The 24,523-nt window shown below is 48.4% G+C and overlaps 1 protein-coding gene and 1 non-coding gene across 3 annotated transcripts; both read right to left on the minus strand.

Moving 5' to 3' along the window:
• Positions 1-1,972: 1,972 nt before the first annotated feature.
• Positions 1,973-2,078, minus strand: LOC128774775 (U6 spliceosomal RNA). The gene has a single exon (XR_008419243.1). It is a non-coding gene; the product is annotated as a U6 spliceosomal RNA (small nuclear RNA).
• Positions 2,079-13,754: 11,676 nt separating this feature from the next.
• On the minus strand, positions 13,755-23,776 carry ASL (argininosuccinate lyase). 2 transcript variants are annotated; one of them, XM_019421753.2, is made up of 17 exons: positions 23,681-23,776; positions 23,415-23,469; positions 19,620-19,814; positions 19,167-19,250; positions 18,867-18,923; positions 18,626-18,723; positions 17,355-17,432; positions 17,178-17,255; positions 16,682-16,734; positions 16,274-16,336; positions 15,982-16,096; positions 15,724-15,808; positions 15,577-15,636; positions 15,222-15,305; positions 14,300-14,380; positions 14,047-14,153; positions 13,755-13,942 (listed from the first exon to the last, which is right to left on the minus strand). In XM_019421753.2, exons 2-17 carry the CDS (start codon positions 23,424-23,426, stop codon positions 13,798-13,800), a joined length of 1,395 nt encoding a protein of 464 aa, XP_019277298.1. In that variant the 5' UTR covers positions 23,427-23,469; positions 23,681-23,776; the 3' UTR covers positions 13,755-13,797. The 2 variants fall into 2 exon arrangements, with proteins under 2 accessions (XP_019277298.1, XP_019277297.1); XM_019421752.2 differs by lacking the exon at positions 23,681-23,776 and having other exon boundaries at positions 23,415-23,671.
• Positions 23,777-24,523: the final 747 nt, after the last annotated feature.

Here is a 24,523-nt window from a genome sequence, read left to right on the forward strand (position 1 = left end):
CCTGGCTCGGGGAGCCATTGGGTACTTCAGGGTGCAGGGGGCATTCTTCAAGGTCAGCCACAGGACAGGCATCAGCTAAGGCAGCGAATGAAAGTTCTGCTTGGGTCCTGACCCTGAGGAGGGAGCTTGTCAAACTGATCCACTCCTTCTGATTTCACCTTTAGGGAAGATCAACCAGGTCCCTGCTCCCACAACAGTCCCTTTCCTTAGCAAAAATGACAATCCCTAGTCTCAAATATTGGGCAGGAAGCATACAGCTCTAAGACATGATCCAGAAGTATGCGGCTGAACTCACGGAGTTCAGTAGATGCTCTAAGGAGGAGGGTGGCTCTGGAAACCTCAAAATCCAAATTCTACTGGGTAATGTCAAATGAGTGGGGGAGGGGGAGTCGTTCTGGCTGAACTGGAGCAGATGGGAAACAGAAAACAAGGCAAACAGGTCCAGTGCCGTGTGGAGACCTGGTTTACAACAAGAAGACAAGAGGTGGAAACACAAAAACAGGCTAACGTGACCATAAGAGGCTTTGAAGTTGTGTTTAGAACGTAGTGACTGGCTGCCTGCAGCTTGTCTTATTTCCACCTCAGCTGTCTGGGAAAGTGATCTTCAGATTAGAAATGGAAGAATAGGGGCACCTGGGTGGCTCAGTCAATTAAGCATCAGATTTCTGGTCTTGGCTCAGATCATAATCTCATTCATTGTTTTGATGGAGCCCCACATTGGGCTCTGCACTGACAGTGAGGAGCCTGCTTGGTATTCTCTCTCTCTCTCTCTCTCTCTCTCTCTCTCTCTGCCCCTCCCCCGCTCACTCTCTTTAAATAAATAAACAAACAAACTTAAAAAAAAAAAAGGAATAGAAGAATAAATGTCAGTAAAGGAATCTGAAAGCCCAGTGTAGTGGGTTGAATGTGCCTCTCCCCACTTCAAATTCATATTCACCCAGAACTTCAGAATGTGACTGTATTAGTTTTCTAGGGTTGGTGTAACACACTATCACTCTAGCAAATTTCTCGTGGATTCTTTGGGATTTTCTAAATACAGAATCCTGCCATTCATGAACATAGGTTTATCTCTTTCCAGTTTGGAGGTCTTTTATTTCTTTCTCTTGTCTAATTCACTGGCTACAATATTGAATAGCAGCAGTAAAAGCAGGCATCCTTGTCTTGTTCCTTATCTTAAGGGAAAGGCTTTCAGTCTGTGAATATGATGTTTACTGTGGGTTTTTCATAAATGCCCTTTATCTAGCAAATAATCAACATTAAAATTTTCTTGTCCATAATGAGATATTGTATATGCAGAACGCCCTAATTATTAATAAGCCAATGTATTATGATACCAATAAAAAAGATTATCATAATTGTATAAATAAATACATGCCCTTTATTATGTTTAGGAAATTTCCCTTTATTCCTACTTTTGAGTTATTTATTTATTTATTTATAATTTGATTTGAGAGAGAGGGAGTGTGCACGTGTGCACACATGAGCAGGGGAGGAGCCAAGGGGAAGAGATAGAGACAAAGGGAGAGAGAGAGAGAGAGAGAGACAGAGAGAGAGAGAGAGAGAGAGAGAGAGAGAGAGAGAATCTCAAGCAGGCTCCACACTCAGCACAGAGCCTGATGCCGGGCTCAATCCCAGAACCTGGGATCATGACCAGAGATGAAATCAAGAGTTGAACACTCAACTGACTGAGCCACCCAGGCGCCCCACCTGAGAGGTGTTTTTTTTTAATGTTTATTTATTTTTGAGAGAGAGAAAGACAGAGTGCAAACAGGGGAGGGCAGAGAGAGAGAGAAAAACACAATCTGAAGCAGGCTCCAGGCTCTGAGCTGTCAGCACACAGACCAATGTGGGGCTTGAACCCACAAACCATGAGATCATGACCTGAGCTGAAGTTGGACACTTAACCGACTGAGCCACCCAGGTGTCCCGAGAGTTTTTGTTTTTTTTTTTTTTAAATCAAAGTATAGTTGACAAAAATATGGAACGCTTCACAAATTTGCATGCCATCCTTGCACAGGGGCCATGTTTAGCTTCCCTATATCACTCCAATTTTACTTGTCAAAGCAAACATAATTTTTCTGAGAGTTTTTATCATAAAACAATGTTGGATATTGTCAAATGCCTTTTCTGCTCCAATTAAGATGATCATATGCTTTTGTCTTCATTCTATTAATGTGATGTATCACATTGATTGATTTTCTTACGATGAATCACACCCTTGCATTTCTGGGCTAAAGCTTACTTGGTCGTGGTGAATAATTCTCTTAATGTGTTGTTGGATTCAATTTGCTAATATCTTGTCAAGAATCTTTGCATCTATATTCATAAGGGACATTGATCTGTAATCTTCTTTTCTTGTGATGTCTTCATCGGGGTAATGCTGACCTCATGGGGTGAGTTAGGAACTGTCTTTTCCTCTTCAATTTTTTGGAAGAATTTGAGAAAGATTGGTGTTAATTCTTTAAATATTTGGTAGAATTCACCTGTGAAGCCATCTGGTGCTGGACTTTTCATTGTTGGGAGCTTTTTGGTTACTGATTCAATCTTTTGCTATAGGTGTGTTCAGATTTCCCCTTTCTTCTTGAGTTACTTCAGGTCATTTGCATGTTTCAAGGAATTTGTCCGTGTCTTCTAGGTTATTTAATTTGTTGGTGCACAACTGTTTATAGTATTCTCTTATAATCCTTTTTATCTCTATAAGCTTAGTAATAATGTTCCCATTTTCACTTCCGATCTTAGTTACTTATATCTTGTTTTTCTGTGTAAGTCTATGCCATGGTCTAAAGATTTGTGTTCCCTCAAAATTCATATGGTAAATCCTAATGCTCAATGTGATGGTATTAGGAGGTGGGGCCTTTGGGGGTGATTAGGTCATGAGGGCAGAGTCTTTTTCATGAGATTAGAGCCCTTATATAAGAGGCTTCAGAAAGCAACCTCACCCCTTCTACCATGCAAGGATACAATGAAAAACCTGTGACCCAGAAGAGGGCCCTCATCTGACCATGCTGGCACCCTGATCTTGAACATCCAATCTTCAGAGCTATGAGAAACAGACTTGTTTTATATAAGCTATCCACTCTGAGGTGTTTTGTTCTAACAACCTGACCAGACTAGGATAGTCTTGCTGAAAGTGTATCAATATTGTCGATCTTTTCAAAGAATCAACTTTCTGCTTCAATGATTTTTCTCCTCAATTTTTTTGGGGGTGACACAATTTAACCCATAGGAATGGCTCTATTTGGACACAGGGTCTTTGCAGATATAATTAGTTAAGATGAGGTCATATTGGATTAGGATGGGCCCTAAATCCAGTGACTAATGTCCTTCTACATTCCCACCAACAGTACCGAAGTGCCTTCAACTTTTCCACATTATTGTCAACACTAGCTCTTTTAAATTTTTTTTTTTTAACGTTTATTTATTTTTGAGACAGAGAGAGACAGAGCATGAACGGGGGAGGGGCAGAGAGAGAGGGAGACACAGAATCGGAAGCAGGCTCCAGGCTCTGAGCCATCGGCCCAGAGCCCGACGCGGGGCTCGAACTCACGGACTGTGAGATCGTGACCTGAGCTGAAGTCGGACGCTTAACCGACTGAGCCACCCAGGCGCCCCAACACTAGCTCTTTTATAGGTTTTGATAGTAGCCATCCTACTGGGTGTGAGATGGTATCCAATTGTAAGGTTTTTTTAATGATTATTTATTTATTTTTGAGAGATAGAGAGGAAGAGCACATGCTCATGCACATGCACACGAGTTGGGGAGGGGCAGAAAGAGAGGGAGAGAGAGAATCCCAAGAAAGTTCAGCCCAGAGCCCAACATGGGCTTGATCTCACAAACTGTAAGACCATGACTTGAGTTGAAATCCAGAGTCGGATGCTTAATAGACTAAGCCACCCAAGTGCCCCCCACCTCATTGTAGTTTTGATTTGCATTTCCCTATTGATTAGTGATACTAAACATGTTTTTATGTGCTTATTGGCCATTTGTATACCTTATTTGGATAAATGTCTGTTCAAGGACTTTGCCCATTTTTGAATCAGGCTGTTTGTTTTCTTGTGGTTGAATTGGAGTTAACTATAGCCTCTGGATATTATTTTCTTAACAGATACATGATTTGCAAATATTTTCTCCCATTCTGTGGGTTGCTTTTTACTCTGTTGCTAGTGTCTTTTGGTGCACAAAATTCTTAAATTTTTATTAAGTCAATCTATTTTTTTCCCTTTGGCATCATATCCAAGAAATCATTGCCAAATCCAATGTCCTGTAGCTTTTACCCTGTGTTTTCTTCCAAGGGTTCTGGGTCTTATATTTAGGTCATAGATCCATTTTAGTTCATTCTGTACATGGTATTCAGTAAGGGTCCAATTTCATTCTTTTGCACATGGATATTCAGTTTTCTCAGCACCATTTAGTGAAGACTATCTTTCCCCACTGAATGGTTTTGGCACCTTTTTGAAAATCGTTGGGCCATATATGTGAGAGTTTGTTTCTGAACTCTGTTCTGTTACTCTATATGTCTGTCTTTATGCCAGTATCACACCGGGTTTTTTTTTTAATTTTTTTAATGTTTTTTTATTTTTGAGAGAGACAGAGTACGAGCAGGGGAGGAGCAGAGAGACAGGGAGACATAGAATCTGAAGCAGGATCCAGGCTTTGAGCTGTCAGCACAGAGCCCAATATGGGTCTCGAACCCACAATGGTGAGATCATGAGCTGAAGTTGGATGCTTAACTGACTGAGCCACCCAGGCGTCCTCACACTGGTTTGACTACTATAGCTTTGCTGTAGGTTTTGAAATCAGGAAATATGACACCCCAACTTTTTCCCCCCACAATTGTCTTGGTTATTTGGGGTCTCTTATGATTCCATACGCATTTTAGGATGAGTTTTTCTATTTTTCTAAAAACACGATTTGGATTTTGACTTAAAAATTGTATTAAACATGTAGATCACTAAGTGTCCATGAACTTGGGATGTCATTCCATTTTTTTATGTCTTCTTCAATTTCTTTCAGCAGTGTTTTGTAGTTATAATTGTACAAATCTTTCACCTCTTTGGTTAAGTTAATTCATATGTATTTTATTCTTTTTGATGCTGTTGTAAATAAAATTTTCTTAATTTCTTTTTTGGATGGTTCAGTGTTAGTGTGTAGGACTGCAGTTGGTATTTGTGTGTTACCTCGTATCTTGCTAATTTCCTGCATTTATTAGTTCTAATAGTTTTTTTTTAAATTTTTTAAAATGTTTATTTATTTTTGAGACAGAGAGAGACACAGCATGAACGGGGGAGGGTCAGAGAGAGAGGGAGACACAGAATCTGAAGCAGGCTCCAGGCTCTGAGCTGTCAGCACAGAGCCCAACACGGGGCTCGAATTCATGGACCGTGAGACCATGACCTGAGCCAAAGTCGGACGCTTAACTAAGCCACCCAGGCGCCCCAAGTTCTAATAGTTTTTTAATGAAATCTTTAGGATATTCTGCATATATGGCAATATTGTCTGTGAATAGAAATAATTTTATGTCTTATTTTCCAATTTGGAAGCTCTTTATTTCTTTTTCCTGCCTGATGACTCTAGTTAGGACTTCTAGGATTATGTTGAAGAAGTGGGCATCCTTTTCTTGCTCCTGATCTTAGAGGGAAAGCTTTCCATCCTTTTACCTCTGCATATGATGTTTGCTGTAGGTTTTTCATATATGGCTTGTATTATGTTGAGTTAGTTTCCTTCTATTTCTAGTTTGTTGAGTTTTTTCAAGTGCTTTCTCTGAATCTATTGAAATAATCATATGAGGTTTCTTTCCTTCATTCAGTTAATGTGGTATATCACACTGATTAATTTTTGTATGTTGAACCATCCTTGCCTTCTAGGAGAAATCTCTCTTGGTCATGGTATATAATCCTTTTAATATGTTAATATTACTTTCAGAACTGTGGCATATTGTATTTAATTTAAAAAGGGGGGATTTCTTGAAGGAATGGTCAACACTGTCTAGAATCTCAGAGAGGTCAAGTAGGATAAGGACTGAGGGATTTAGTTATTAAGAGGTTTTTGTTAAACTTGTGCATGAATGTTCTTTAAAAAATTTTTTTTTAATGTTTATTTATTTTTGAGAGACAGACAGAACTTAAGCAGGGGTGGGGGAGGGAGAGAGGAAGACACAGAATCTGAAGCAGGCTCTGAGCTGTTAACACAGAGTCCAATGTGGGGCTCGAACCCACAAACCATGTGATCATGACCTGAGCTGAAGTTGGATGCTTAACTGGCTGAGCCACCCAGATACCCCTGTACATGAATGTTCTTAGTGGCACTATTCATAATGGCCAAAGGGTGGAAACAACCCTTATGTTTATCATTAATGGTTAAACAAAATGTTGTATATCATAAAATTGAGTATTATTCAGCCATCAAAAGGAATGAAATTCTGATAGATGCTACAATGTGGATGAACCTTGAAAACATTATGCTAAGTGAAAAAAGACAGGTGCAAAAAGCCACATATGATATGATTCCATGGATATGAAATATTCAGTAGACAAGCCAATAAAGACAGAAAGTAGATTAATGGTTTCCAGGGGCTTGGGGGAGATGTTCAGATCAGGTTAGGAGGTTGAAGAAGGTGTGAAAGCTTTGGTCTAGGTGCCATGGGGAGGGGAGGGAAAGTTGAGCAAAAATAAGTGAAAAATTGAACATTTGGCTAAGCTTTTAGGCCCAATCTTGCACATTCAGATGCCACAGGAGTTGGTAAGAGATTGGTGTTACTGAGAACAAGGTGAGTTTGTAGAATTTCTGTGGGTGATGTGGTGGCTGATAGCAGGATGCTGGTGAGCCTACTGGTGAGACTGGAAGAAACAAAAAATTTTCGAGAAAGGGAAGAAGATGAGTTCCACAAACTCTAAATAAACTGAAAGCATTGAGTGCAATATCTGGTCCACATAGAAAATACTTTTTTTTTTTTTTAATATGAATTTATTGTCAAATTGGTTTCCATACAATACTTACTTGTTAGAAATAATAGTTGATTATTTTGGAGGGGTGTCAGTTTTTTTGAGGTATAATTCACATATCATACAATTCATCCCCTGTATTGGTCAACTGTCTTTAAGTTTTTATTTATTTATTTTTGATGTAGAGAGGGAGAGTGCACGCGAGTGGGGGAAGGGCAGAGAGAATCCCAAGCAGGCTCCACGCTGTCAGCACAGAGCCCGACAAGGGGTTCAGTCCCACAAACTGTGAGATCATAGCCTCCATCAGATGTTTGACTGAGCCACCCAGCTACCCTTGGTCAACTATTTTTTGACCAGCGTACCAAGATAATTCAATTGGGTATGAATTGTCTTTTCAACAAATGGTGCTCAGACACATAGATTTCCATATGGGAAAGAATGAAGTTGGACCTTTTCCTTAATACTAAATACAAAAAGTAACTCACGTTCTAGTGCACATGAAGTGATCTTTCATTTTGGTTTTGATTTGTATTTCCCTAATGATTAATGATGTTCAATATTGCTTAGTGTGCTTATTGGCCATTTTTGTATCTCCTTTGGAGAAATATCTCTTCAGATACTTTGCCCATTTTTAATTCAAATAGATAAAATTAAAATAAAATTCAACTTATTGTTGAATTGTAAAAGTTCATTTTATATTCTGGATACTAGACCCTTGTCAGGTATATGATTTACAAATATTTTCTCCCACTTATGAATGTCTTTTCATTTCCTTTGAAGCACAAAAGTTTCTTGTGGGCTTCCTTTTGAGGTGATGAAATGTTCTAAAATTGATTATGGTGATTATTGCACAACTCTACCAACATACTAAAAGCCATTAAACCGAACACTTTAAAAGTGTGTCTTATGGCATGTGAATTATATCTCAATAGTGCTATTATTTAAAAAAATAAAGGAATGAATGAGTAAAAGGAGTGGAGAATGTGCATTTAGAAAAAGAATTGATGGGGCGCCTGGGTGGCTCGTCGGTTAAGCGTCTGACTTCGGCTCAGGTCATGATCTCATGGTCCGTGAGTTCGAGCCCCGCGTCGGGCTCTGTGCTGACAGCTCAGAGCCTGGAGCCTGTTTCAGATTCTGTGTCTCCCTCTCTCTCTGCTCCTCCCCTGTTCATGCTCTGTCTCTCTCTGTCTCAAAAATAAATAAACGTTAAAAAAAAAAAAATTAAAGAAAAAGAATTGATGGGGAACCTGGATGGCTCAGTCGGTTAAGCACACAGCTCAGGTCATGATCTCACAGCTTGAGTTCGAGCCCTGCATTGGGCTTTGTGCTGACAGCCCAGAGCCTGGAGCCTGCTTCAGATTCTGTCTCTCCCTCTCTCTCTGTCCCTCCCCCACTTGCGCTCTGTCTCTCTCTCAAAAATAAACATTAAATAATTTTTTAAATAAAAAAAAGAATTGATAGATACTGGGACCCAATATAGTTTCACCTAAATACAAATCCCATAAAAATAACTTCATCTCCCTTTTTGATAAAGTTTTTTATCAGAATTTTTGATAACGTTCTTAATCCCTTTTAGACCTGGGTGAGGGAATGCTCTAACAAAGGCTATCTGGATTTCAGTAAGATATTTGAAAAATCTAGAACAGATGACAGCATTACTGATCTCATAGTTTGTGGGATAGAGGCCCGTGTTGGGATTTGTGCTGACAGCATAGAACCTGCTTGGGATTCTCTCTATCTCCCTCTGTCTCTACTGCTACTGCTTGAACTCTCTCTCTCTCTCTCTCTCTCAAAAACAAATAAACATTTAAAAAAAGTAAGCTGGAAAAAGTTCTCAGATTATATGCCATAGGGCTTCAGTCATCTGCATTACTTTCTTCATCATTTTTATTGGTAATTTCAGAGGAGAAAAATAGATAAAATCCTGATCAAACTTGCAGGAGTCAGAGAACCAAGCCAACTTTGGATGGATTCTACAAGGGAAAATTTTAGTTTGTACTTTTTCAAATAATTACAGAATACAGGAGGAGACATAGTTCCACAGTGCTCATGTAGAACATAACTCTGGAGTTTTGACTTTGAGTCTACCTGCTTTGTGGTAGATGTGAATGCAATCTTGGTTCAAAAGAACAGTACTCATATGTTCTGGATGTCAGTGGCTGCTAAACCCACAGCCATTGCTCCCCTCTTTCCTTCCTTGTAGACCTGGATTTTGTTCAGAGGACAACAGGCTCAGGGATGTGGGGCCTGCCCCAATCCACAAGGGATGATTAAAGTTTAGCGTAAGAGCCAGTAAGACAATCTCTTTCCCTTTTGCAAGGAACTTGCTTTCTCAGCATTCCTTGAAGCTAAGAGTATAGAATCCAAGAGAGATAAATTGAGGTAAGAACTGTTAAGCAGGGGCACCTGGGTGGCTCAGTGGGTTAAGCAGCCGACTTCAGCTCAGATCATGATCTCATGGTCTGTGAGTTCAAGGCCTGCATCGGGCTCTGCACTGACAGTGTAAAGTCTATTTGGGATTCTTTCTCTCCCTCTCTCTCTGCCCCTCCCCTGCTCACAGGCAATTTCTCAAAATAAGTAAACTTAAAAAAAAAAAAAAAAAAAAGAACTGTTAAGCAAAAAGGAACTTGATAATTTGGGAAATTCTCAGTCTATCTAGATTGCAAAAGATTCTGAAATTAGAAGATTCACTGTCAGGCAAGCATGCTTTAGGGAGAAAACCTACGGTGTGGCTGAACAACATTTTGCTAGTGCCTGGAGATCAAAAGACCAGAGCACTCTGGTGTGAAGAGTGCTCTTTGAAGAGATCTGGCACATGATTCCCAGATCCCCTCAGATGTCTCAGCAGAAGCCAGGAATAGAGATGTGATTATCTAGGAAAGATCTGTAGAGAAATCCCTTGTCTCATAAAGTGAACTCCCCTGACATGTACAAAGCTCTTGAGAATGTTACATCAGCAAAAACGCTGCTAGCAAGGCCTAAAAGGAAAAGAGAGAAAAGGAAATTAAGGAAGGCTTTCTGATTTTACTCAAACAGGAAACAGGGTGATATATTTACAAGTTACTCAACGGTAAAGATGTGCTACCCTTCAAGAAAAAGGAACGGTCATTCTGCAGGTGGTGGTACAGGCCCAGGGCGCAGAGCTTAAGGGCAGAGAGGATTACAGGGATCCCCTGCTTTTCAGAAGTTTGCCTTATGCCACTTCACTTTTAAGTTTATTTCTTTTGAGGGAGAGAGCGAGTGGGGGAAGGAAGGGCAGGAGACAGAGAATCCCACGCAGGCTCCTCGCTGTCGGCACAGAGCCTGACTCGGGGCTCAAACTCAAGAACTGAGAGATCGTGACCTGAGCTGAGATCAAGAGTCAGAAGCTTAACCGAGTCACCCGGGTACCCCTGTATCCAACTTCGCTTTTATGGAAGACCTACATTAGTACCTGTTTTCACTAACCAAAAGAAATCCAAAGATTTTTGCTTTCAAGAAGGCAAAAAAAAAAAAAAAAAGCAAAATTAGCATTTTGTTTTGCTGTGAGCCATTATAGAGGTAGCACGTACCCAGAGCAGTGAGAGTGGCATCACCAAGCTCCTTCCCCAAGAACTACACTCAGCATCTCAGCATCAAGCCACCATAGCGTTGAACTGTGTCTATGAGCATCTGTGCTTTGCCTTGATTTATTTTGGGCATCCATTAGCAAGATATGTGGTAAGGTATCAGAATAGCCTAGGAGAGGTTATTTTGGGGGCCCTGAGAATGATCAAAAGTTTTACATATAAATTAATGGTAATTGCTTTATCACTTTGTAGCATTTTGGCTTATGAAAAGTTTCATAGGAACACTGTACTTTCAGAGACCAGGGAAAACGTATATTCGCAGGCCGTGAAACCTAATGGAGTGTTCTGGGTTGGATTGCAAAATTGCTTGGAACTAGTGATTCCTTTTTCCCTTCCATTTTCTTCCTTTTCAAATTGAAATGCCTCTAAGTATTATCTTGTGCTTAAACAAGCGTTATATTCTGGGATTAGATTATTTGTTTCTTGAGTTTGTATGTGTGAACTCTAATCCAAACCACAATCGTAAGAGATTCACAGATTCATGGATAGAGAGGAATTTTGCCCCAGGATGGATCAGACCCAGAGTCTCACCGTATCTAATTTAGATGACTTAGGTAATGAGATATGAGACTTCTGAGCTGATAAGATTTAGAACTTGCGTTGAGGCTATAAGGGGTTGAGACTTTGGGGGAACATAGAATGGAGTGAATGAATGTTTTGCATGTGGGATGGACATTAATCCTTGAGAGCCAGACAACAAAATGTAGTAGACTGAATGATTCCCCAATGCCATAATCCCCAAAATATGTCACCTAACATGGTAAAAGGGACTCTGCAGATGTGATTAAGGATCTTGAGATGAAGCAATGATCTTGGTTTATCCAGATGGATCCAGTAAAATCACAAGGGTCTTTATAAAAGGGAGGCAGAGAGGTCAGTCAGAAGATGCGACAAAGGAAGCAGAGGGTCAGAGTTAGAGATGGCAGTTATGCTGCTGGCCTTGAAGGTGGAAGGAAAGGGCCGCAAAGCCAAGGAACACAGATGGTTTTTAGAAACTGAAAACTACAAGAAAACAGATTCTTCTTTAGAACCTCTGGAAAAAAAAAAAAGCATAGCCCTGCTGACCCTTGATTTTGTCTCAGTAAAACCCATTTCAGACTCTGACCTCACAAAGTGTAAGATAAGTGTTTATGTTGTTTTATGCCACCGTATGGGGTAATCTGTTACAGCAGCAATAGGAACCCAATACAAGGTCACACTGAGCTTTGGTGTAAATAGCCAGTTGGTGCCAGAATAGAAAGAGGCGGACACAGGGCGTAACTCAACCACGTATGGACAGTCTGGAGAAAAGTTACACAAATTCTTGCTCTCCCTGGGACAGGAGAGACTCCTTCTTTCTGGTCAAGTTGGACCGCATGTGTCTAGGCTCACATGTGGAAGGCTGATTCCAGTTAAGGAGAAACTTTTAATAGGAGTGTCTGAATGTAAAGCTCCCACTTTAGATTGGGGTGTGCCCCACTGATGGAGGTGGTATGGCAGGAAGTGTTCCTTGCATCATGGGTATTACAGTATATATTATAATTACTATTTTAATCCTATTTGCTGTTTGATGGACATAAATCCCTTCATTTCTGAGACTAGATTTTAGGCATTCTCTGGATCAGCACTTTGACTCTAGCATGTGCAACAAGCATCTGGTGAGTTTGTTAAAATGCAGGTTCTGGGGCGCCTGGGTAGCTCATTCGGTTAAGCGGCTGACTCTTGATTTTATCTCAGGTCATCGTCTCAGGCTTCGTGACATCGAGCCCCACATCAGGCTCTGTGCTGACGGTGTGGAGCCTGTTTGGGATTCTCTCTCTCTCTCAAAATAAATAAATTAACATTTAAAAAATAAATAAAATAAAATAAAATGCAGACTCTGAATCAGGTCAGGCTGGGACCCAGGTGGGGTGCTGGTCTGTAGCAACTCTGGGTAACAAGATTCTAGAGACCAGTGATTTTCAAAGTTGAACGCACATCAGAATCACCTGAAGGCCTTATGAAAACAGCTGGGCCTCACACAGAATCCGATTTAATAGGTTTCATTAAGGCCTGAAAGTCTGCATTTAAAATTTTTTTTAGTTTTTTTTTTCTTTTTTGAGAGAGAAGAGAGGGGAGGGGCAGAGGAGGGAGACACAATCTGAAGCAGGATTCAGGCTCTGAGCTGACAGCACAGAGCCCACCGCAGGGCTTGAATTCACAAACCACGAGATCATGACCTAAGCTGAAGTCAAGACACTCAACCGACTGAGCCACCCGGGCACCCCTGAAAGTCTGCATTTTTAAACAAATCCCCAGATGATGAGTTGGGGAGGAGAAACCACACTTCCAGAGCCACTATTCTAGAACATTCTGTGACCCATGGCTTTGGCCTTTTTTGGAATTTGGTGTTGTGTCCCCACTGCTGGAGTTTTGGTTCTTTAGTTTACCGTGTTTCCATTGCTCCTGGAAACACGTGGGAGGGCTTATTCATTCTTCCTTGAGTTTAGCTTTGTTCTTAATAAAACATAAATTTCAGACATTTCTTACCAGGATTTGGGTGAGGTCTCTGCCGGCTCTGGGGACTCACTGCTATTGAACATCTACTGTGTGCCAGGCCTGGCCTCCGGCCCTTTGCAGACCAAATGTAAATCTTTGACTGCAACACAGGGTAGGCTCCCCCTATCTGTGGCCCTCACCTCATGGTCAGTGCTGGGAGTTTATCTGTACGTTACTCTCTAGGGTGAAGGAGACACCTTCACCTGTGTATGAAGCTCACCTAGTGCGTGTCATCACACGCTACCTGGATGACTGATTTTACCACCAAATACATCATTCCCCCCACGAGAACACAGGACACCCTGTAATCATGCCTGATTGTTCAGGAAAGGGTGGGTGAGCACGGGGAGAATGTGAGCAGGGGAGCCTGGGGGACACTGGAAGGAAGGACAATGAACAAGGACTGAGTTAACCAAGCCCATCAGGTGCCACCAAGGTTCCAAGGAGGCCAAGCCTCCCAAGACACCCTAGACGGGAGGTCACTGTGTTGTCCTGCGGTGAAGGGTGTGGGGCCCAAGCAGGGTAGGGGCTCTAACGAGGACAATCCCCTCTCCTCCGTCCCCACCCGTGACTCTGTCATCCCTGCCTATTTTCTCCACTATCTTGATGGCCCCCGCTGCTCGCTCAGCAGACCCCTGGAAGCCTGCTGCTGAGGGAGACAGGCTAGGCAGGACACGAGCAGCAGTCTCCTCTTGGGCCCACTTTATTTGGGAGCAGGGTGGGGAGAGCTCTAGGCCTGCTGGGCCCGCAGCAGTGCTCGCACCTGGCCGATCTGCCAGTCGACACTGGCACGCGCCGTGCCACCCAGGGCAGCATACTGTTCCACACTGTGGCCGTAGTCCCACACATGGCTCACATCGCCTGAAAACAGAGGGCTGGGGGAAGGAGGAGGAGATGGGCCAGGGCCCAGCTGGGTCACCGGGGGCCTCAGGGGCCCAGGCCCACCTCCTGGGAGGCAGCAGAGGGAAGGGGGCTGTACCTGATGGTCTGTAGCTCCTTCAGCGACAGCTGGTTGAGGGCCACCCCCTTGGTCTCTGCCATGAACACAGCTTTCCCAGAGGCCTCGTGGGCCTGGCGGAATGGCATCTGGGGGAGCCAGGGCGAGGGCGGCACTGACTCGGCCTTCCTCTGCTCCCTGTTCTGTCCATGTCCTCCCCTACGACCCCCAGCCCCAGCCTGGGCAACACCCCCATCTCCTGGCCCCACCCCCACCCCTGCCACTCCACACTTACCCCTTTGCGGACCAGATAGTAGGCGAGGTCAGTGGCCAGCATGTCAGGACTAAGAGCCCGTGCCATGTTCTCACGGTGAATCTGGGGGACGCCAGTGGTGGCGGTGGTGAGTCCTGGGGACCCTGGGTGGCGAAGCTGCCAGCCTCAGGCCCAAGGCCTACCACCACCCCCATTAGCCAGGATGTCCCCAGCCTTGGGCAGATCCACTCTGATCCAGCCTACTCTGCCCTCTCTGCTTGAGCCATTTTGTCATCACTATTGATAATGTTTCAGTGTGCTACTAAGGGTTGCCGGCCCTTTTTTGGAGTCCTTAGCTTTAGCACACATCAGAACCACCAGGGGGATGTATAAATCGCTGGGCCCTACCCCCAGAGTCTCGAACCCAGGAGGTCTGGGGTGGGACCTAGGATTGCATTTCTATTACATTCTCAGGTGCTGCTGAGGCTGCTGGTCCCGGGACTACAGTTTGAGAAACACGGCTTTGAGACACATCCTGAACTGTTTAAGAATGAAATGATACGATGGGGATTTGCTTAAAAATAACGAGGTGGTGGGTAGTGGGTAAAGATAGCCAAAGCAAAAGCAGGCCATGAGTTGATTATTGTTGAAGCTGCACGTTAGTCCATAGGGGTTCATTATATGTTCTCTCAACTGCGCATCCTGAAATTTCCCATAGTAAGTGATGAAAAAAGAAATCTGGTCAGGCCAGTTGATGGGACCCCTGGAGTCTAACCCAGTTCCATTCTACTGTAGCTAGCATCTTTTGTCACTTCAGTGTTCCCAAGGGCAGGAACAAACACATACCCACCTCCCCCTGCCTCAGATCTCCTGGACACATCAACTCTCATCTCCTCTCAAGATGGCCTCCTGGCATGCCCATCCCAGAGTGTAGGGGCCGAGGGGAGAGGGGGGGGTGGCTTGCCTGCAGTGTAGAAATGACGCCAGTGGCCACTTGGAGGACGGCACTCATGGTGTCTGACACTTCAAATACGGCTTCCTTGTCCTCCTGGGAGGCACGTGGCAGGAAGTGAGAGCCCAGCAGCCTTGTCCCCCACCGAGGCATGCCCACTGCCTTCCACTGGGAACACTCAGCACCTCGTACAACCCACACCAGCAGGGAGGAGAGAGCTCTCAAGGGCAGTCAAGGGCTGGGTACATAGGACAGAAGGTGGCAATTCTGTGAACCCCTGCCTGGATGTGCCAGGGCCCTGAGAACTGGGATACGGTGTATGTGCAGCATGTGGATGGGCCCCTCATCCACAGCCCCAGCCTCGCACCTGTAGGTCCTTGTTGTAGGTGCTTGGAAGTCCCTTGAGTGTCATCAGGAGCCCAGCACACTGAAGGAAGAATGAGAAGCAGGAGGCTGGACCTCAGGACCCTCCGGGTCAGCCCAGAGCCTTGCCCCCACTCCCTGCCCTGCTCACCCGCCCAAACACGCGCCCCGCCTTGCTCCGGATCAGCTCCAAGCTGTCTGGGTTTTTCTTCTGGGGCATCAGGCTGCTTCCGGTGCTGGGGACAGAGATGCTGAGGCTGAAAGGGCTCCCCTGCCTCTTGGCTGGTGTGCTGGCTGGATCAGGGGATGTCCAGCAGCATGCAGTCCAGGTGTGCCCAGGGGGTGGCAGGGGGAGGAGGGAAGCCGTGTGCCAGGTGCAGAGCTGGGGTAGGGCAGGGCCCGGACTTACCTATAAGCATCTGAGAGCTGCACAAAGCTGAATTCCTTGGTGCCATAGAGGATGAGATCCTCAGCCATCCTGCTGAGGTGGGTCATGCACAGTGAAGCCCAGAACAGGAACTCAGCTTGTGGGAGGAAAGGGAGAGCAGGCCTTCTGGTCACCAGGCCTCTCTTGTTCCTCACTCAGTCTGGAGAATCCCCAGGTGGGGCCAACTTGGGGTGGGAGGAGGCTAGAGGACAAATTAGAGCACAGTGCAGGGGACTGGCCCCAGGGGACAAGCGGGCTGGCCCCCAGGACTCACCCACAAAGTCTCGCTCACTGGTGGCATCCATGCTGTTGAGAGTGATGGCCCCAAAGTTCAGTTCTGGAGGACAGGGAAATGAGGAAGGCAATAGGGCTGGGCTGGAGGGAAAGAAGGGGCTTCCTCTACCCCAAACCAGGTTGCCCAGCCACCCCCTCCTTAAGACCCTTTCAGGGAGGAGAGTAGGGAGGGGCAGGATATGGGGGTTGGGTCCCAAGAAGGAAGCAAGAGCCCTGACTCTCCCCAGCACAATGCACCCTGGCCACAGGCCTTCTCTGGCCTCTCTAGCCTCAGTGTCCATAGGTAATAAATGCAGTTTTCAACCAGACTCCTGCCCTCTCCAAGTGTGTGTGGGACCTGGCAGGTGCTGAGGGGGATCTCCCTGGGGAGGAGGGGCAGGCACCTCACCTGCTTGGAGCAGCTCACGGTCCACGCCCAGAGGGTTGCCTGCAATGGCCCCACTGCAAAAATAGGCGATTCCGGGTGACCAGGGCTCCTGGCAGGCAGGCCCTGGCACATACACACTTGCACACCCAGAGCCAAGCCCTGGTTGTCAGGGCTGCCACCGAGTCAGTACGGGTGACAGAACACTTGTCCCCACGGCGGGGAAATGGTGGGCTGTGGGCAGCTGGACGGCTCTCTGGAACCTCTCTGGAGGTTAAGCTCTGACATACTCACTAGCCTGGTTGTCCTCATCTTAGAGAGAGCTGGGGGGGGGGGGGGGGGTTCCATGCAGGGTTCCCTCCCTTCCACAGAGGAAGAACCCTGGACAGGGAAGCCAGTTACTTGCCTTTCTGTTCTCCTGTCTTTCCTGGTCCCTCCTCTTCTGTGGATCCCCAGGGACCATGTGACATACCAACCACTACCCCCAACTAGGCCCTCAGAGCACTGGGGCCTCACTCACCTCCCCAGGGGCAGGACGTTGACTCGCTTCTGTACCTCCAACAGCCTCTCAGAGTCTCTGGTCAGTGCCACGGCATGGCTGTAGGAAGGCAGGGGGCAAGAGGGTCAGGGCATCCTGGGCCCTCCTTTCCATCACAGCCCCTCCATGATGCCCCCCCCCCCCCACCCACCCACCCACCTCAGGATCCAATGGCTCCAGCGAATGGGCTGAGCCCTCTGCAGGTGTGTATACCCTGGGAAGAGGACGTCACGTTCCCTGTGGGGGAAGAATAAGGGCAGGGCCTGAGGGGTACAGGAAGTTCAGGCAAGGACTGCCTGTGACACCTGGGACCCTGCAGGCCTGGCCCCTACAAGGAAAAGCAGGGCAAGCCTACCAAGGATCTGTCTGCACAAGAAAGCAAGGGATCTCCTGGGGACAAACGCATCATAAAAGAAGCAGCCAGAAGTGGGGCGATCCAAGGACTAGGCCAGTGCCATGGGGCCTCCCAGGAGTAGGACTTTGGCTTAGGACCAAAGGTGACTAAGTCTTCAGCGCTGAGCAGAGGTGAAAGCAAAGGAGGAGACACATGGTGGGTACCCCGTGGCAGGGAGTCATGTTTGTGGGCACTCAAGAAGCTCCCAAGGACTCTAGAAGAGCCAGGGGCACTTTAAAGTGGGTAAGGCAGGGGCACACGGTTCTGGCTTATTTTTGTTTTTAATAAACAGCTTTACTGAGATATAATTCACATACAATTCACCCATTTAAACTTTACACCTTAGTGTACAACCACATCAACTTTAGAACATTTTCATCATCCCAAAGAAGAAACCTTGTATTCATTAGCAGTCACTCCCTATTTCTCCCAGCACCCCCAGGGTGATGGTTCCTATGCCCTTGTTTTCCCCCAGGTGGTAAGGTCTGTGAAAAAGAGGTCACAGGGAGCTGGGAAAGAGGAAGGGTTAACCCTATCTCTGACACCAGGTAGGGCCTTCTCGGCAGCAAAGTAGCCAGGTCTGCAAGGAACAAAGCCAACGCCAAAGACATGAGGCCACAGAAGCCAAAGCTTGGGATGAGGCCATTGGGAAGCAGCTTTGGGGATGGGGGGGTGGAATGAGGACATAGGGCATAGGCAGGCTAAAGAGTGACCGTGGCTGCCCCAGGCACAGCCAGCCCCCTTCCTCAGGCTTCAGGGCACCTGCCTAGTGCCTTAGCCTCCTGCTCATGAAGCCACAAAGAGTGAGCTCGCCCTGCCTGCTGAGCTTGGCTGGCATGGGAGTAGCAAAGAGCAAGAAATGCCCCCATTCCTGGCTGCTTGCCTCACTTAGTCTAGGAGTTCCAGGATGCCCATGAACCCCAGGCTCTCCGACCCTCTTCACCTCTGCCACCTAGATCTGCCTGTCTTAGGGGAGAGGAGCCCCCGGCTGCCCTCATGCCCCTCTCTGCCACCTGGGTGTCCATGGGAGACTCACGCCTCTGCCCGGTCCACCATAGTTCTGATGAGCTCCCAGAGGAGGGCGGAAAGTTTAGAGCAGTTCTGTCGCATCCACAGCCTGAGGTCTGTGACCACCTGTGGGGAGGAGAAGGCAGCACTCAGGGAGACAGATGTGTTGCTTCGCTGGAACACCAGACCACTGCCGAGCCCCAAATCTGCCTCCTGGGTCCCCCAAGATTGGGAAGGCATGGGGCACGGGGCAGAAGAGCTAGCAGCACCTGGTCATTCCGACTTCGTCCCGTGTGCAGCTTCCCTGCAGTCTCACCGATGAGCTCCTGGGGGTGGAGGGAGGCACGGGGTCAGGGTCTGCCTGCTCGTGGCCCAGTGGGGTCAGCCCAGGCACGCCCTGGTTCCTCCCTCCCTACTCCTGGTCCCTGCCGTCTCTGCCCAGGCCGCCTGTTCTGGGGTCTGGCCTGCACTCTGCCAGTGATGAAAGGAACAGAATGATGGCGCTTATGCTCCAAGTGACCAAGGGCCAGGTGAAGAGGGGAGGCCAGGGGGACCTGAGGGGGTCGTACCTTCAGACGCCGCTCATTGGCCGTGTGAATATCTTCATCATTGGGGCTGAGTTTGAAGGTGCCCTGAGCCCACTCCTCAGCCACCTGTAGCAGATGGCAATGATCCCAGGGGCCAGGCATCCACAGTCAAAGGGCCCCATCCCTGGTTGCACTCCCACTCTGATCACTGACTGTCTCTGTATAGGAGCTGAGTCCTGGGGGTGCTCCACAGGAACAGTGAGTGCTCCACAGGGGGTGCAGTCACCGCCCCCAAGGGAGCAGCTCTGGCCCAGCCCTCCCTCCCCCATGAGCCACGGCATTAAAGGATGAAGAGAGACAGTTTAAAGGGCACCTCGACATTTAATCACAGGAAATGACGTGCATGGAGAGCACTGTAACCTGTGCTCAAGACTTGGTAGGGGCCTGGGACCACAGGGAGGAGCTCTAGGGTGGCCCTTAGGGTGGAGAGAGTACCTTGTCAAGTCCATGGAGTATCTGGTCCATCTCAGCCTTGGTGAGGAGCCCCGCCTTTTCCAGGCCCCGGCTGTAGGCCTTGCTGCCCTGCACATCCACCTCCCACAGGTGCCGGTCATAGGCAATGGATGAGTTGAACTTCTCCATGATGGGGTCCACTGCTCCCACAAACCGGCCACCCCATAGCTTCCCACTCTGGCCAGGAGAGCAGGAGCAGTTAGTGTCCTCCCCACCCTTGAGGACAGTGCCTCTCACAAAGGGCCTGCAGGAGAGTTATGAAGCCTGATGGCAGTGGGAACCAGCAGGCAGGGTTATTCTCACTGGACAGACAAGGAAACTGAGGCTCAGAGAGGATCGGGAACTTGCCTGAAGTCACTCAGGGAGTCAGTGTGGGAATGTGGCTGGACACTGAACTTAGGGTTCTTTCCTACCATGTGACACTTCGCTAAGGAAATGATGGCAGGGTACAAGACGCCCTGAGACCACAGCAGAGTTTCTGGGACCTTTTGTCACTGACCAAGGGGAGAAGTCACTCTGGAGTCCAGAGTCTGAATCCAGCTGATATTCCAGCGCTAACGATAAGAATCCTGGCTAACATGTAGTGCATTCTCACTGTGTTCCAGGCATAACTTTAATTGCTTGGCATGCGCGGACGGAAACTCTCTGAAGCAGGTACCAAGTGTATCCTTGGGGAAACAAGGGGAAAAGCAAGGCACAGAGCAGTTACACGGCTTGCCCTTGCTGGGGGCGGTAGGGCCAGGACTGTGGCCCAGCTATCTGCAGCAGAATGCAGGCTCTAAACCCCACATTCCACCAGAGCTGCTCTGATAGCCCTGATACCCCGAACTTTTGTGGCAGGGACAGGCAAGAAGCACCTGAGGGGCCCCATCAGACTCAAACGACCAGCATCTCTTTACCACAGCTTGGGGTGGGGCCTAAGATCCCAACCCCCACCACTCCCTTGGAGAGCACCTCTGACACATTTGCTATCATTGGCTTTCTAGAAGGTCACTAGCTGACCTTCTGTCCCTCCGGGAGCCAAGGGCAGAGGGGTGGGACAGAGACACCTCTGTTTTGAAAGAGGGCATAGGCCACAGCATATGACAGATGGGGGAGGGGTACAGAACACATGGGAGCTGCTTTAGCTCCCAAAATGCCAAGGATTAGGAGAGTGTTCCCTGGGTGAAGGTAGGCATGTCACTTCTCTGCCAACTTTCCTGTGGAGGGGGAGTTTATAATGGCTTCTGGGGACCTATGTCCTCCTCTGTCCCCCTGCAATGTCCAGGACCTCTTCCAGCCACCTGATTGTGGGTATGTTATACAACCTCTCTAAGCCTTGGGATTACCGCTCTATAATATAAAGTCAAGAGTAGTACCTACCTGATAGACTTGTGAGTATTTCATTAGATTAAATTTACTAAGCTCATACATAGCACAGTGCCTGGCACCCAGTAACCTCTCTTAGTAAGGGAGGGGCTGAGGGCCGCTAGAGCCAGGCGGTGCTTTAGAGCCACTCCTGGTTCTTGTGTGCACCATGGGGGCCTCCACTGTGCTCTGGCCCCAGACTGTGAGCTGACCTCCTCACTGCCCAGCAGCCTTGGCTGCCAGAGGACTCTGACCTGCAGCAGCAGCCTCCACCCCCCTCAACCTTTTGAGCCAGATCCATCCCTTACCCTCCAAGCCTAGATCTCCACAAAGCACCACGTGGGTCCCTGGTCCTGACTAGTGGGGCCAGCAGGCCAGGGCCAACCAGCCAGGACTGAGAGCCAGCCCACCCCCCTCAGCCGGGAACCTGGCACTGCCTCTTCCAGCAGGCCTCTGGACTCCCTGCCTGGGTTGTTAGTAATAACAACTACTTAACAAGTGGGGCTGCAGCCAAACCAATTAGTACCAACCCACGGGACGGCCTGGGGCCAGCAAAAGTCACCTGATGCTCTGGTCTCCTGAAGGCAGCCCACTCTGTATTGGGGCCAAGCTCCCACCCCACTGGCAGGCTTAAAAAGACCCCAGATGGGGGCGCCTGGGTGGCGCAGTCGGTTAAGCGTCCGACTTCAGCCAGGTCACGATCTCACGGTCCGTTGAGTTCGAGCCCCGCGTCAGGCTCTGGGCTGATGGCTCGGAGCCTGGAGCCTGTTTCCGATTCTGTGTCTCCCTCTCTCTCTGTCCCTCCCCCGTTCATGCTCTGTCTCTCTCTGTCCCAAAAATAAATAAACGTTGAAAAAAAAAAAAAAATTTAAAAAAAAAAAAAAAAAAAAAAAAGACCCCAGATGGAGGTCAGAATGAGGTGCCATCATTTGGGCTCTGAAGATGGGGTGGGGGGGAGTGGGGGGGGTGGGGGGGTAGGTGGGGGGGGTGGCGGGGGGGGTGGGGGGGAGAGGGCCTAATGTGCGGGGAGAGAGCACTCCTCTAAGCTAGGACACATCAGGGCCAGAGTGATACCTTTGGAGCAGGACTGCTTGAGGTTGGAATGAATGAGCAACAGCCAATGTAGAATGCACAAGGGAGGGGCCCCTGGGTGGCTCAGTCAGTTGAGCTTCGGCTCAGGTCATGATCTCATGTTCATGGGTTCGAGCCCCGCATCAGGCTCTGTGCTGACAGTTCAGAGCCTGGAGCCTGCTTTGGATTTTGTGTCTCCGTCTCTCTCTGCCCCTCCCCTGCTCGCACTCTGTCTCTCAAAAAATAAAATGAAACGTTTAAAAAAAAAAAGACTGCACGAGGGAAATAACCTGTTGTTACTGTATCTTTAGCCACCATTTATTGAGCACCTACTATAGTCCAAAAACTTGGCCCTGTGCTAGGCATTCTACATATGCTATTACACCCTCCTATGAGGTGGGCTGGGAGATCAAGTGACTGCTTCAGAAACCAAATTTGTTTGCCTCCAAAGTCCAAGCCCTGATCCAGAAACTAGCAGGGCAGGCATTCTTATCCAGTCTATTCAAATGGGCAAACTGAGGCCTAGAGAGAGGAAGTGACTTGCTAGCTAATGAGGACCAAAAAGGACTGGAACCTAGATCTCTGGTTTCCCAGGCTCCAGGTTCCTTCATTGGCATCAAGCAAACAGCCCCTTTCACCTGAAGGGTTCAAAACAATGACCTCATGATCCAGTACCTTACAGAGGGAGGGGGAAATCTATTATTATTCCCATTTGCCAGATAAATCAACTGAGGCCCAAGGAAAAGAACTTGTACCTAGGACTCCTGACACTCAGTGGTCAGGAAGAGAACCCAGGAGTCCTCTGGCTCTAAAGAGGAGAGGCCAATGAGACAGGAAGCCACCAGGCACTGGGGCCACTGGGGCCACAGGGCATGGTCCCCTACCCCCTGGTTCTTTCCACAAACCAGAGTCATGTGGACTCTGCCAGGTAATGACAATTGCTACAACAGGAGAAGGGGCGCAGGGTGGGGACTGACAGAAGGACATCCGGAAAGCAGGAATGAAGAGGTGAGGAGGCTGAATCAGTGGGCAGCTCCTTTCTTGCCCCCTCGCCGGAAGCGCTGTCAGGCCAAGGCCACCTTCCCTAGCAGTGTGGGTTGGTGAATGCCACACAGGCCCCTGGGGAGCGGGGAGGGGGAGAATAGAAGTCCGCGCAAAGATCTTTCCCAGGCTCTAGCAAGTGCTCCAGGAGGAACCCACCGCCTGGAGCCAGAGGAGACAATTACCGGCAGGGTGGCCGGCGGCGCGTCCGACATAGGGAAATCCCGTGTGCAGGTCACGGGCCCTGGCTGGGTCCCAGAGCGCCCCTCCCCCTCGTTTGGAGACTCGGAGGACCTGGGTCCCCGAGGTCCCACTCACCTCCGATGCCATGTTGGGCGGTTCCTCGTCGTTCAGGAGCCTCGGTCGTCCGGGTCTAGAAGACAAGCCGGGACTGACGACCTCCTCCGACCCCTGGGTGGAGTCCCTCCGGCGGGGCGGGCTCTGGGCTCCGGCGCGGCGCTTGACCCAACGCAGCCCGTGGGGAGGCGGACGTGGGCAGTGCCTAGGGCGCGCGCCACGGTCCTCGGCGTCCTCCGCTCCGCCCGCCGCGCGCGTCCCTCCCGTCCCGCCTGCCCGGCACTCACCACCTCCTGGCCGCGCGGTCACCCTCTAGCCAGCCACCTGGCGGGGTTTTTCTGGCCCAAGGAGCGTCAGCCCCTGCTCGGCCCTTGCCCGCCTCCTGGCGGCGGCCGCACCAATCCCAGGCGGCCTGGCGAGGTGGGCGTTGCCTCCACCCTCCAACACCGGCTGTGGGCGGAGCCTTCTCCGGAGTCGCTTGGGGTAGAGCGGCCCCCAGGGCGGGGTAGGGGCAGTGAGGGTGGTGCCCGAGCGACAGCGCTGAGGGCAACAAACTGTGCCAGGCGTTGGAGACAGTGGGCTAGGCCTAGCAGGCTCACAGGATACATAAGGTGAAAAGGCCTGCCCGATCATTCATACATTCAACAAACACGTGCCTGGCACCTCAACTCGTTGGGCCAGGTAGAGTTAGACCCTGAAGAAAAAGAAATACCTGCCTCAAGAAGCCCTGACAAAGCTTGGACAGGTGTTCTGGGAGCATTTAAGGCAGCGTGGAAAGGGTGTCTACTTGGGGTTCTCAGGGAAGATTTCCTTGATCTGATCAACTATTCAACAGAAACAACAAGCTGGCTTCTAGGCGCTGGTGGCACAGCATCCAACTTCTGCCCTGCAATGGCTTCTGGTGATGTCCCCTGAGTTGGGTCTTGGAAGAGGAGAGTTAGCTCCCCAAAGAAGAGGATTAGAAGTTTCCCTGCAAGGAGAGTAGCCTGGGCAAAGCCTGGGAGGCCAGAATGTGAATAGCCTGCTTGGAGAACAGGAAGCGGTCAGAGTGGCTATAACAAAGGGACAGGAGTGGGGTGGGCAGGAGCGGTGGGAAGTAGGTTGGGGCAAGATTACGAAAGGCTCTGAAT

The sequence above is a fragment of the Panthera pardus genome, unplaced genomic scaffold (genome assembly GCF_024362965.1).
Source record: "Panthera pardus isolate Hobbes unplaced genomic scaffold, ASM2436296v1 HiC_scaffold_4, whole genome shotgun sequence".
NCBI classification, from domain to species: domain Eukaryota; kingdom Metazoa; phylum Chordata; class Mammalia; order Carnivora; family Felidae; genus Panthera; species Panthera pardus.